The sequence below is a fragment of the Plasmopara halstedii genome (genome assembly GCF_900000015.1).
Source record: "Plasmopara halstedii genome assembly, contig: Scaffold_410, whole genome shotgun sequence".
Classification (NCBI taxonomy): Eukaryota; Oomycota; class Peronosporomycetes; order Peronosporales; family Peronosporaceae; genus Plasmopara; species Plasmopara halstedii.
In genome coordinates, this window is record NW_020187331.1 from 614,959 (window position 1) to 628,551 (window position 13,593).

The 13,593-nt window shown below is 42.1% G+C and overlaps 7 protein-coding genes across 7 annotated transcripts; 5 read left to right on the forward strand and 2 right to left on the reverse strand.

Moving 5' to 3' along the window:
• Nucleotides 1–206: 206 nt before the first annotated feature.
• On the forward strand, nt 207–2,570 carry PHALS_09352 (FOG: TPR repeat; the record flags this gene model as incomplete). The annotated part of the gene is made up of 1 exon (XM_024724834.1): nt 207–2,570. One exon carries the CDS (start codon nt 207–209, stop codon nt 2,568–2,570), a length of 2,364 nt encoding a protein of 787 aa, XP_024575671.1.
• Nucleotides 2,569–3,857, reverse strand: PHALS_15369 (uncharacterized protein). Its single transcript, XM_036407400.1, has one exon. The coding sequence runs from the start codon at nt 3,345–3,347 to the stop codon at nt 3,159–3,161; it is 189 nt and encodes a 62-aa protein (XP_036263108.1). The 5' UTR covers nt 3,348–3,857; the 3' UTR covers nt 2,569–3,158.
• A 697-nt stretch (nt 3,858–4,554) lies between these two features.
• On the forward strand, nt 4,555–7,785 carry PHALS_09353 (Domain of unknown function DUF547; the record flags this gene model as incomplete). The annotated part of the gene is made up of 1 exon (XM_024724836.1): nt 4,555–7,785. The coding sequence occupies one exon, from the start codon at nt 4,555–4,557 to the stop codon at nt 7,783–7,785; it is 3,231 nt and encodes a 1,076-aa protein (XP_024575673.1).
• A 1,873-nt stretch (nt 7,786–9,658) lies between these two features.
• PHALS_09354 (cytochrome bd ubiquinol oxidase) lies at nt 9,659–9,970 on the forward strand (the record flags this gene model as incomplete). The annotated part of the gene is made up of 1 exon (XM_024724838.1): nt 9,659–9,970. The coding sequence occupies one exon, from the start codon at nt 9,659–9,661 to the stop codon at nt 9,968–9,970; it is 312 nt and encodes a 103-aa protein (XP_024575674.1).
• Nucleotides 9,971–10,231: 261 nt separating this feature from the next.
• PHALS_09355 (uncharacterized protein) lies at nt 10,232–11,511 on the forward strand (the record flags this gene model as incomplete). The annotated part of the gene is made up of 5 exons (XM_024724839.1): nt 10,232–10,508; nt 10,567–10,754; nt 10,810–10,923; nt 10,992–11,084; nt 11,170–11,511. 5 exons carry the CDS (start codon nt 10,232–10,234, stop codon nt 11,509–11,511), a joined length of 1,014 nt encoding a protein of 337 aa, XP_024575675.1.
• A 72-nt stretch (nt 11,512–11,583) lies between these two features.
• On the forward strand, nt 11,584–11,982 carry PHALS_09356 (Protein of unknown function DUF3128; the record flags this gene model as incomplete). Its single annotated transcript, XM_024724840.1, has 2 exons — nt 11,584–11,716; nt 11,777–11,982. 2 exons carry the CDS (start codon nt 11,584–11,586, stop codon nt 11,980–11,982), a joined length of 339 nt encoding a protein of 112 aa, XP_024575676.1.
• A 239-nt stretch (nt 11,983–12,221) lies between these two features.
• Nucleotides 12,222–13,361, reverse strand: PHALS_09357 (uncharacterized protein; the record flags this gene model as incomplete). The annotated part of the gene is made up of 3 exons (XM_024724841.1): nt 12,222–13,085; nt 13,152–13,250; nt 13,305–13,361. The coding sequence occupies 3 exons, from the start codon at nt 13,359–13,361 to the stop codon at nt 12,222–12,224; spliced, it is 1,020 nt and encodes a 339-aa protein (XP_024575677.1).
• Between the last annotated feature and the right edge of the window lie 232 nt (nt 13,362–13,593).

Below are 13,593 nucleotides of genomic sequence, written 5' to 3' on the forward strand. Positions count from 1 at the left end.
GCAGTGGCGGAAGACGGGAGTCATAAATCGAAAGAGTAGAAATCACTAATTAGTTACAGGATTGTAATGACGACACCCCTACTAATAGTAAAACCAGGGGTTTTGACATACTACTTTGTAAACTAATAATAGCAATTTTGCTACAAATAGTATACTTTTGTAGTATCGTAGACTTCAACTAGGCAATATCTTTTGCGCATTCAAATATGATCTTGGAAGTGTCATTGAATGAGGTCTGTGCGCTCTTGGTCTTCGGTATTTCGCTACTTACCGCTTGGAATGCCAACGCCAATGGTTTTGTATGGGACGATCGTACTGCAGTCTTGACCAATGACGACGTGCAACATAGCAATTTAATGGAAGTTTTTTCCCATGACTTTTGGGGTACGCCCATCCAATCTATCCAAAGCCATAAGAGTTACCGACCTTTAACTGTATTAAGCTTCCGACTGAATTATCTTATGGCCAAGGGACATAGTGCTTGGCTTTATCACTTTACGAACACGCTCGTGCATGCCATGTGCGCGGTACTCGTGTGGAAGGTAGCAAACGTTCTCTTTCAGCAACATCAAAATCGAATGATGGTCTCGGGTATCAAGGAAAAACCACGAGGTTGTTCGTTGATGAATAGAAATAAGAGCTTAACATTATTGATGGAAGAAGGATGGGAGAACTCTGTAGGGGTGTTGACAACTGGGTTATTGTTTGCAGTCCATCCGATTCACTGTGATGCAGTAGCAAGTATAGTTGGACGAGCTGATTTATTGTGCACACTCTTTTCATTATCAGCCTTTATAGTGTATGTTGATGGCGCACGAAAACTTGACACGTCTTGGGGGAGGGTGATGGTTGCTTTATTACTGACGATAACGGCAGGGTTGTGCAAAGAGCTGGGATTCTCCACGTTTGCACTATTGATAGTCTATGACTTATTAAACTTTCAATGTTACCAACGAATGGAAAGATCATGGCAAGTGGTACAAAAGCGAGTTCTTGTTGTGGGTATTGTCGGGCTGGTTGCCGCGTTGATACGCGTGTTGATCAATGGGGAACATCAACAGATGGAATGGAATATTCTTGCTAATAATGTCGTAGTGCAAGAAAGCAGATTGACTCGAATGATGTCCTATGCGCATGTGCACGCATGGTATCTGTGGAAACTTGTGTGGCCACGGTGGCTCTGTTTTGATTATGGATACAACACTATCTCGGCTGTTGAGTTGATAACAGATTTTCGAAATTTACTCACACTAATTGCGTACACTATTGTAGGAGTCAGCTTACGCCATGCTTTGCTTCAATTGTCGGGATCGAATAAAACCCCCGCGTCGTCCTTGTTTATGATGAGTATAGCTTTTGGAGTGATTCCATTTTTTCCAGCATCAAACATAATCTTTCCAGTTGGTACCGTGGTTGCGGAACGATTAATGTATTTCCCAAGCGTTGGATTCTGTCTTCTCGTTGGATGCATTGCTGACCAAACGCTCACAATCATACACAAGTATATTCGACAGGATACTTCCGTCGAAGGCAGTAACCGTTTGAACCAGTTTGGTATAAGCCTCGCCAAGCCAAAGATTTTTTTTGGTGCAGCTCGAATCGTAATGCTCATTTGCGGTACAATGACGATCGCTGCGGGATGCTACCGAAGTCATTCGCGCAATGCTGATTGGATTGACGAGCAAACGCTTTTTAGAGTGGCCGTTGACGTTGCGCCAACAAACCTCAAAGTTCTTTCGAATGAAGCTAAAAATATCCTCAACTTAGATCCAGAAAAGGCTCTCGGCTACCTGCGAGTCGCAATCGGCATGTTGCCAAAGTTTATTGAGAGCCAGACAAATGCTGGGCTTGCTTTTGTTACACTTGCAGCCAGAAACACCTCAAACGAAGATTTTCACCTTTATGGAATTCGTCATCTCTACAAAGCAGCGATGCTTGCACCAGACACTTACCAAGCTCTCGGATATATTGGTGTTGAATTGTACACACACTGGACAAGAACGTTACAAACACACACTGACGAGTCTTCACTCGAAGACTTTTACGGAAGCGGATCTATCAAGCATGCGACAGCATATTTGGACCTCGCAATCAATCGCAACACTTCCTATCCAACCCATTATTACAATCGAGGGAGCATTGCCTATGAATGTGGAGACTTCGACAAAGCTATTTACTTTTTCCAGATGACTGAAATGGCTAATAACATTGTTCGCGATCGACAACTCGATCTTGAATTACTTGTTGAAGCCTCTTCTATCTACAATATGATTGGCATATCGTACAGGAAAATGGGGGATGTGGATAAGGCTTTAGACATACTACGAAGGGGCATTGAGCTCTACCCAGAAGAAACAGATCTTCAGATAAATGCTGCTTTAATACTTAAGGATATGGGCAACCATAAAGAGGCTGATGAACAGCTTAAAGCTGCCTTGGTTGCTGCAACAAAGTGTGAACATGTCGGGAAATTGCTTAGATCAGCAGAAAAGTTGAATAACACGAAAACGATAGACTTTGTGGGAGCATTGCTGGATCGTGCGGCAACACTTAAGCGTGATTGTCCATGAAATCAATCTCTTGCCTGGTGTCTTACACAAGCAGCTATTGCACAACTTTTTTGTCTAGCGGATGAAGTGCGATCATCTACATTTACTTAAGCAAATGAGAGACGTATATTGTTTGTTGTTAAGGCAGTTATTGGAAGAGGCAATAGAACTCGTTCAGTTGGTGTCTGGTCGTGTATTGGTGATCTAGTGGTTAGCTTCTTTTGCGTGCCAGAAATAAAGAGAAGAAGAAGCTAGCAAAGTGCTTTTTTTCTGACAACAAGTCACGCATCTGTATAACTCATTCGCGGCAAACTATAGGATTGGCATGCTATGCAGATCGGCACATTTATAGAAATGTATGAGCTGCAAGAATTAATGCAAAGAGTTTCCTCAAGTCAGGGTAAGAGCAGATCGTTCAATATCTATTAGTCAAGATGCGTAGTAAACGGCAGAAGCATATTCCAGTCTCGCGAGTACCTCTTTCTAGTACGACAGTCAGCAAAAAACGGCTTCCGGAAAGTTGAGCTGTAAGCAAACTGCACAACTAAGGATCTACTGGTCACGTCGTTTAAGCTCTGTAGGCCGAGGCAGTGGGATCCTTTGCCGCATTTACGAACAGACACGAGGGCACACTACATGTTTAACATCTAACGAAATCCTAACGGCCTGGTAGTCTTCGTTATATACTGCATGGGCAAGACGGAGAGCACGTAAATGGTCGACAATAGCAATCTTTGTATCGGCAAACATCTTTGAAGGCTGGCCAAAATATGAGAGTTGTGTCGGTAATTTTGGCATGTCATAGCGCTGTGATTCACAAGGTAGTCGGAAGCCATTGCAATGACGCGAAGGTAGAAATGTCTACCTATCAAATATGGTGTCAATGATTTGACGGATGAGAAAGCAAAGGGCACGATGTTATCTTCCCAAATAGTATTAAATTAGTAGTCATCAGGTATTATGACGGATACGACGCTTGCTATATCGTGACAACCCACGTTCACGCCTTACCGCGACAAGCTTTTAGTAATATTGTCAATCGAAACACGCCATTTCTGATCCTTGCGAGTAGATGACAGATGTATTCATGAGCTGTGTTGCCAAATGAGCTCTTGAATCGAAGCAAGTCGTTCCAAAAATCGAAGAGGTTAGGAGACACGTCTCACTACGCATATTCATCAAGTTTGAGACTTGTACCCGATGTTGCCAACAGGAGATTTATTTCAGCTCTCATGTCGGCAAGGAAATTAGCACATCAGTACATAATTGTCTTAATTCAAGTTGACATTCCACCGTCAGAACTATCTGTTGCGAGATATTTTTGATGACTCGGATTCTAGAGAAACCGAGTCATCAAAAATATCTTTGTTTCAGTATATATACAAATTAAATAGCGTTATTTCAAGATCCTCTAAAGGGAGTCGATATCTTTGAGAGTTAAGTCAATGAGCCCACGTGCGTTTCTTTGACAACGGTCCCATCGCTTTGAGTGAGCTCAGACACGTGTGCGTGTCTATACATCCTCCAAGTGCCCCTTGGCATCCTGAACTCTACTATCTTGTTTCAAAATCTTACAAAATCTGTTTGCTTCTAGACCCTGTGGTAACTGATAACTCTCGAAGTCGGACGCTAGAGACGAAATCAGATTCTGTACACGATCGTCACGGTTCTGCTATAACGTGGCTCTATTCACATGAGCTGTGACTATCAACTTGAGCAACCTGTGAGCCTTACGCAATCAACGCTGTCGTACGCTATCCGACACTGTCATTTTTGATCATAAGTGCCACAAATTGTAATTTTTAGATAATTTCTTAATCAATATGGCATCCTTCTTTTTCTAATTATAATTGCATACTTCCTATCTATTTCTGGCAATGGTGCCAGCACGCACGTCTAATGTCATGAAAGCAGCTGTTTATGCCAGAGGGGTCTGATTCTCGACTATTTTTTTAATATCACAAACGTAACCTTTATCCCGTATCCAACTTGATTTTTGTGCTCTATGACGCAGAGCAAGCACCGAATCGAAAGTCTATGGCGCTTGACGATGTTGCTCATGTTCTTTATTACAATCATTCGATGCCTTACTATCAATGCTGTTATCAATCTTCTAATCGTGTCGAAAAGCTTCGTGTTTCCATCGGGTGACGTCACGATTATTAAAGTGTTATGGCTCATATTTGGATTAGTACTCGCTGGTATAAACTTCTATGACTTGTATAACAAACGCAGTATCAAGAATTCGTTTGAGAGACATCAATTATATCTTTTGGATAAATTCTGTTCGCATTTAAAAGTACCGATTCTCATCTCACACAGCAAGTCAACTCAAGTACAAGTAGAATCTTCACAATTTCGAGGACAAGTTGCAATCACAGCGACGTGGAATCAATTGAATCTTTCACTTCAAGGTGAATTTTTGAAAAATGTAGCACCAAATAGTCAAGTGGTCTTTGCTTTGGAGGTTTCGATTGATACGCAAAGCGACAAAGGGTTGATTAAAGTAGCAAAAGCTGTCGTGAACAGACTGTGTGGAAAGGATACGATCCAGTATATACAAGGTGGAATCCACTCAAGTAATTCCACATTCTCGATACTTTCGTTGAAAACTTCATCTTTAGGTGTCGATTGTATTGGATCTAGTCATACATTTGAAGGAAATTTTATCGGTTGGAGGTCGAAATTGCTATTTCGACTGTACCATCTCGCACTCGAGTGGCTTCCGATTAATTGGATTGTTCTCTTCAACATTCACATTGCAGCGTATTTAGTATCTCCACCGTCTATTCAAGACCACCAAACGTCATCAATTCCTAACTCTACAACGAAAACAAAACAATATTTATTTTGTTTCTTAGTACAAGGTTGTCAACAGACAGAAGCACTGCCCGAATCAAACCAATTACGGGTCGCACTCTCTTCAAAAGATCAATTTGCTCAATTTGAAGTTGGGTCTCCGATTGCACTACATACTATTAGTAAACACCGACGCTGTGGTATACCACGAGCACATGCAGAGGCTTGTCGACAGATTGCTGAGGATGCCCGTGCATTACGCAAAATACGATTTTCGCTTGATGTTTGGGTCGAATTTGTTGATCGGATAGCTGGGCGTCGAAAAGTTGGGTATCTTTTTAAAGTTGTTGATACAACAAAGAAGTCTCAGTGTACAGTCATGCGTAGTGCTGTCACAGTGAAAAATGCTGTGCTTCTTTTGCGGCTCGAACACGAGATTGAGAGAAAAGAACGAGAACAAGAGACTGGAGTTGCTGATATAGACGATTCAGAGGCGGATCAAGTTGACGAACATGTTGATCTTCAGAATCTCAGTGTTGAGTCGCGCACGTATCGATACGAACTGATTGAACACGAAACGGCAGCAATAGCTCGAATTCTTGATCAAATTGCTTTAAAAGGATCGAAAAAACGATATCGATGGTGTCTACCGCAACGTTGCTATCAGAACCAATTGGAAGCAGCGACACTCTATCGATGCCTTATGTCTCCATCTCAATTACCTTCTGTACCAAGTTATCAAGCGATTGGTGTACAGTTGACGGAGTTTCAGCGATTAAATATGAAAATTGTAGATGAGATAGGAATCTACCGTCAATATGATAGCGGCGATGGAACAATCCCATTGCTACGTCAAGAGTGGCTTGTTGTGTCTGCTGACAATTTACATTTCTTTCGATCGTATTCAGCGTCTCCGTCACTGAGCATTCCAGTAACGAATGTGCTTGACGTATGTGCCATCGATTGCGTGAGTTTACTTCAGGGTCATCAACCTTCAGATGTGCATCACGAACAAGATGCGGTTGTTCGTTGGTTTTGTCTGGAAATTCATCTTGTTTTTGAAGTTATTACGCTCTATGTTGAGACTTTAGCGGAACGGGATCACTTGATTACGTCTCTGCATCCTTTAACTATCACTGATTGTGGAAATCAAATGACTAACGGTATAAAGTTAACAACTGATCCGACGTCGTTCCTCTTTTCTCCCATGTCGCTTGCCTCTCAAAGTCAGCCAATTTGTCTGAATCAACGCACATCTCGATTTGTGGTCACGACTGCTATGAAAACAGATGCACTTGGTGCATTTAAGATAGTGCAGGAAAGTTTAGAGGCCGGACTGAAAGTGTTTGCTCTGGGTGAGACTGTTGCTAGGCTTCGTACAAGTCTAAATATTGTGCGTGATTTTCTACGTCGAGTTGAGCAATTCAATTATCTTGATCTGGAACAGGTGGCAACTGAAATGACAAGCGAGGATCGTTATGCTATGGGTCTCAATTTATACCATACGCTCTTCATCCATACAGTGCTTGTTTTTGGGTATCCTCAAAATCATGAACAATGGAAATTGGCACAAACTGTGCCGTGTTACCTCATGCGTAAACTTCATGCAAGTGAATCGGTTCGATATACTCTAGCCGATATCCAACGCATCATATTGCGCTGTCCTGTACCAGTAGATTTAGGAGCATCAAGTTTTAAACGAAGTTTATCACAACATGCACTTATGGATGTCGCTATTGGTGGTGGAGATGCAATCAATGGATTATGTCGAGCAGTTTTGGGGGTAGCGTGGACACCTGTGCTGCCTCGTAGTACCTCGTATACACAAATCAAAACAACTCCTCAACCAATTTCGACAACTCTAGCAATTGAACGTGCAGATTTGCGTACGAGTTTGGTCCTTCAGATTAATAGTTCACCACCCATTTCCAAAACTTTGGGAATCATGCGTGTGTATGAAGGAAGAAAGCTGAATGCACAATTAAATTCGACATGCACGATGTTTCTAAAGCGCGAGTTACGATTGAATGAAATTAATCGGATGATCTACTTGCCGCGTGTTTGTGATTGGTATCGCATTGGGTATCAACAAGACGCTGATGATGTGGACTATTCGAGCCAGATAAGTCAAATCACACATGGTCGACGGCGTAGAAGTAGCAGCGGCTCGGGTCTTTCTACGCTACCGACATCTCGAGGGTTTTACTGCTTGCAACGTCTTCTTAGCTACATGGAATTGGACCAGCATGATCGTGCAATGCATCTATTGCTTGGTGCTGGAGACGAGTGTCGTTTTGTGTTCTCGGAATTCTGGACAAGACCCAGCCGATCAGCTGTTGCTAACATGTTAACTAGTGCTGGAAATACAGCTTTATCGGTGCTCATTAGCGTTACTGGAGGAACGAGCTTTCGTCAAAACTTTGAAGATGCTGAATAGCGTTTATTTCTTTTGTAGGAGAAACGCGTTCTTATCAAAACAGGCTAATAAAAAGTCGCAAAGCTGCGATCCATACAATTTACTTACCCGCTGAAACAAGAGGTCGAAGTGTTTAGGACGGAGAAGCAGAGTGACAACATTTATATCTGGTACTGACCTTCGAAAGCTGGACATCCTCCATTGTCGTTGCGGAAATGATCATCGTGTGCTGGAAGCCAGATCGTATTTCAGTTCGCCAATTAAAAATAATGGAGTTTTGCTGTAAACTCTAGCCTGAAGTCTTAGCCATGCGTGAAAATTCTTAGCCATTTGTTGGACGACTGCGAGAAGTTGAGCGTAATATTTGATGAAAATGATGAAAAACATTACGGGTCGATCCAACAGTAGTCGGGTTTAGTCGTGAGCTGTTCACTGATTTCGCAAAGAAGTGTTTTTGAGCTCCAAAGCACATTCGCAAGGCTACCTTGTCAACAAAGTAGCTGCTTTTGTAAGGTTATTGGGTTGTTCTCGGTAAAAATTAAAAGTTCTTGGATGGCACAGTGTAGGATACGCGAATCGACGTGAAGTTTTGACGTTACTGGCCACTTGAAAACGAATGGATCGTTGATGAGCATGTTTATTAACAAGACGCAAGTGATCACCTCCTTTGTCTGTTTGAAGCTTAAAACAATGAATACCATTGCTGTCCAACAGTTGTTCAACGGTACCAAGATATTAGCCGCATATGCACTCGAGTTGATAATTACATATTTCAGATTGTAGATTAAATATTCACGAAAAATTCTAGATCAGTAGTATCCTAATTGTGATATCAACTTATAACCGCAGCCACTCAATTCATCAATAAGTCCATCAGTAGCCTGTTAAATATGTGAAGTCGCTCGTATCTGAAGCTTCTACTTACTTGGCATTAACACTACATTAGATTGCATAAAGCGACTTTAAAAGGGCATAAACTGTTTTCTAATGCGTGTGAGCTTTTTACCTCTTTACTGGCGAAGGCAGTGATGTGACGGTCTACATTTCCTTCCTGAATAAGCATTCTTTTCGATTTGTTTCGAAGCACAGGGTTCTGAGTCAAAGAAAAATAAGTGAAAATCCTTTGTTTAAATTTTCAAGGAGTTGGTTATGATCCACCAAATCAACAATACTAATGTCGGAAATGCATCAAACTCAGCGATAAAATGAATAAAAGCTTGTCGAAACTTGTTGTTGTCATGAATGATGTAAGTTGTCACGCTTGGCTTAATACTTAAAAAATTCGCCAGGCAGCATGGGCAGCGTTTGCACTAAGCATTCGAGCCTGTTACATCTTGCATCACAGCAACCCCTTCTTCCAAAAGCTGATCAAATTCTTACTTTAAGATAATCGATATACAGATACGAAATAAACAAGTACAAAATTCTTCATGCAATGATATCAGAACATCGATTGCCTCCATTGTTGTTGAGATAGCACTCTTACATCCGTCGAAGATTTCATTTCAAGTCGATAAAGCCAACTTAGCCATAGGACGTGCCCGAAATATTCGTTCGCATTTACCAACCAAAAGTGCTTCGTTGATAGCCTTGATCCGAACTTAGCAATCTCAACAATAGAGGTGGCTTACCGCGATATATGAATTACTATGTCAAGATCTGCAGTTTGACTTGATTTCACTATGTTCATTAAACCGAAGTAGCCCTCGTAGCAATAGTGGACATACATATCTACTATAGTATGCTTGACAAGTCCAGCAATATTAGGTCATTACCAAGCAGTAAAAGCCAATTAAGACCAAAACTAATTTAGTGTGGAACCACCATTCAATATTTTTATAATGTTTGGTATGCGTGAAATTCACCCCAACAAAGTCATAACAAATAAACAATCATGAGCCTCATCTCCAAGGTCGCTAGTCTGTACCAGAAATCCGTGAGCAAGTCTTTCGGCATGTATGGACTCAAGTACGATGATGCACTTGTAGACACAGCCGCTGTGCAGACGGCGCTACACTGGATTCATGGCGAAGAAACCCAGGCCCGCACAAAGCGTATCGCGCGCGCCGCCGATTGCTCCCTCAAGCGTTGCTACCTGCCCGACGAAATTCAAGCCATTCAACGTCCTCTCGACTTTTACCTGAATGATAAGGTTGTGGAGGCAGAAAAGCTTGCTGAGGAGCGTGCTGAACTTACGCGATGGTAAGTTATAACCCAACTGCAAATTCTGAGCCTATCACGGCGATAGTTTTTATCAGCAAAATTGGGGGGGGCACTCCAGGATTGGAAGAGAGTGAAGTAGAACTATTGTGCCTGTAGCCTTTAGTCAAAAAGAATGAAACATTGAAAAAATGAGACGAAAATAGGCTGAAGTTACGAGTTGTTTCATGCTGTGATATTAATCTTGGTCGTTTGACTTAGAGTCACGTTGGTGGGTAAGTTTACCTAGTCGGAAAAGCTTATTACGATGTTAGAGTCTGCATCTTGGTCGACTATTGTGTCCAAGCCACCACTATCAAAGCCAGGAAGTGCTAATCTCAGCAAAAAGATAAATACCATACGATCGAAAGAAGTGTCAGTGTCAGATGTCGAGAATTACGAAAATGAAGACAAAGAAATATCGGAGATTGGCGATGGAAACAAAGACAAGTCTACAGAAGAGAAACCTCACGAAGTGCAGACAAAACTCAAGGTGAAGTTTCGGCAGACATACCGGGACGCGTATGGCAAATCTAATCCGTCAGGTAAGTTTGACACTAATTCATAACACTATGAATGGGCTAAATGTTTCTTCAATCTTAGATGTAAAGTTTAGATCAAAGATCAAGTTTCGGCCGTCATCAGCACCAGCAAAGAGACCCATGTCAGCATTGACGATACATCCTTCTCAAAGCAACGACGATAAGCATCAACGATCTTCTGCGTCCATCTCGATCGCATACTTACGCGCTGCATCTGAGAAGAAGAAAGCGCGCGACCGAGACTTTGCAGTGCGTTTCGCTAATTTTTTGTGCCATGACTTGAAATGTTGATGATTTGCTCTAGCGACAACTTTCGCGCGAGGAAAGCGACTTCAAAAAGAAAATTTTGGCTAAGATTGAACAGGCAAATAAGTTGACGGCCACTCTTGGTAGCTCCAAGTCATTCAGTCCTGCTCCTGTAATCTTGATTGTGATTCAAAGACTGAAAACCCAACTTACTTTCTAACGATTGTTTATCGAATCCAGGATCGAAGTGGTTCCCATATGGTCAAAGTTGTTGATCCCTTAGGAGGAAATCGCATGATCTCCGTCGAAACTTTCTATATCCTCTACCGCTTTGTTTGATATCACTTCGATTGATCTTTTCGTCTACATATTCCTAACAATTCTTGTAATTTTCTTAACCATTGCTTCACTCCGCGAGTTCGAGCAGCTAGCATCCGTTCCGCTGGGTCACACAATGCAGCAGCATGTATTGAATAGTAACAATGGGAACGATGAATCACACACTTCTAAACCTGGGACCAAAAGTTCGCTAAAAAATCGTCGTCTCAGCTCGCGGACTACCCAATCAATCGCTCGCCCATTTAGTGCCTCTCGCGAGTCAGTGCACCCACAACCTGCTAAGGGAAGATCTGATGAACGATCTCAAGTACAGGAAGAACTACGCAGTGTTTTAGAAGGTACTATTATGCTCACAAAGATCCTTCAAGAGCAAATTCATGAGCTTAAACTAAAAGGATGGAATGTTGCGCCGCGCTCGTGAAAAAGCAATTTTATCAAAATAATCGAATTTTTACCAAACAAAAGTTGAAATATTACGTTTATACTCCAAAATATGGACTCGCAGGGATCGAATGCTGAGCGCACGGTGCGATATCTACACGAAGAAAGACTTAAACAAGGAAGTGGTCAAGCTGATAAAACTTTACCTTGTCGCTGGTTTCTGGATCGGTCATTCTACTGCGTCAGTACGTTATTTACTTTATCGCAGTTGGAGGAAAGTTCTTACTCCTTGTTCTATTACTTAGCGCCGGGTAATCAATTAGAACACTTTTACAGATATGGTCAGGTTGATGAATGCAAACATACTTGGAGAAATATGTATTTGTGTTATCGGGCGAGTATGATGACCGAAGAAAAGCGTCAGAACTTTCTTCAGGACACACCTCTGGATGCATCGAAACAACCTTATGTGACGGATGTTTGGGAGGAAAAAGAGGTACCAGGGTGGTAGTTCAATCAGCTCTTGATTTTCAGTTATATTTGAGGCAAGCTGTGGTGCACAAAGTGATTTACCTTGTAGCACGCAGAAAGCCACTCGTCTAATCGCTTTGATAAATTCACTTCATTGCACTTTTATCTTGTTCGGTAGCAAATGTCCAGAATTGATTTTGCTTGCTTCCCTCTTCATCACTGTGCATGATCGGCAAATTCTACTTCCGAGTCTCAACTATATCGACTGACACATTTGGTTTAATCCTTGAGCCACTCCTCCATGCCATGCAAGTCACCAGGCAATGCTGACGGCAAACTTTGGTCATCGTCGTGACCAATAGGCATAGGCAGCGAGTTTAGTGTGGATTCTATCAGCGCATCTACCGGATCTTCCAGTTCAGTATTTGTGCTTATAAACGGAATCGGTTCATTATTTGCGCTGTTGCTTCCATTACTTGGCGGTGCCACATCAGGAGCGAGCGACTGGTCTATTAAAGAAACTAAATTTCCTGTACTTCCGCCCAGGCTAAAGCTTCGCATGGATAATAGATCCAATTCGTTCTCAATGTTTTGCGTGAGCTGAAAGTCAAAACCTTCTGTCGAAAGCGGCGGCAAGCCTGCAAATGATTTTTTTGCATTTATATGAAGATTCAGCAGTGTGTCAAGATCTCCTGTCTCCTCGTAGCGTTCAAACGCCTGGTGTAGCGCCGAGTCATCTGATGCAATGAGCAGCATCTTCAGCGAGTCTTTCTGCTCCTTACTAATCTGACCACTGGCCGCAAGCTTATTGACTAGCCAGAATTTGGACGACAAACTACGACCACGTTTTGGCTTGCGTGAATTTCCGAACGATATTCCGACAGGAGGAGGTATCTGCCCTACATTATTGGCCATGTGCGTGATCGTAGGCTCTGACACCGTTTTGGCAGCAACACTTGCTATTGAATTAAAATTTTCGGAAGGGGTCAAACCAGCACCAAAGTCCATAGAAACGTCAAAATCCAGCGTGTCCATAATGTCCAAGAGCTCAGGCGGGGGACCAGTGGCTTCATCAAGTTGAAACCCCTCGAGAGAAAGTAGATCCCCATCTCGAATTGACCGATCCAGCGCATTCTTTCGAATCTAGAGTGTACAAATCATTAACACGCAGTGTAGTTATAACGTAATGGCGTATGTAGACCAACGAACCACGACGCCTTTCTCGCTCTTAGACTTGGTCGGATGAAGAAGCACTTTGCATTTAGCTAAAATACTCGGTGCAGGATCATCATCTGAGTTTGTAATAACCTGATAAAAGTCGCTCAATACACCTTCCCATTCAAGTGGACGCTGTAAACATACGAGCGATGTGACACTTGTGAGCGGATTGAGCAGCAGCACACGAATCACTTCGCCCATTGCGAACGTCGTGCAGTTTGATTTTGTATGTGGTAAGGGAACGGTCAGCTTATTGTGCATGATGACTGGATAAAATGTTATGCAACCTCCGTAATTTACGAGATAAGAGCCGTAACGTAATTTATATGTACACTTTTTCTTCATTGAATTACATCTAGTCGTTATAGCGATCATACCGATATTTTAGAATAAATCAAAATTATCTGTATATGGTAAGAAACTATCAAACTTC

Coding starts and splice junctions, on each gene's coding strand:
- PHALS_15369 (XM_036407400.1), bottom strand. CDS start 3,347: ATGCCAAAATTACCGACACAACTCTCATATTTTGGCCAGCCTTCAAAG.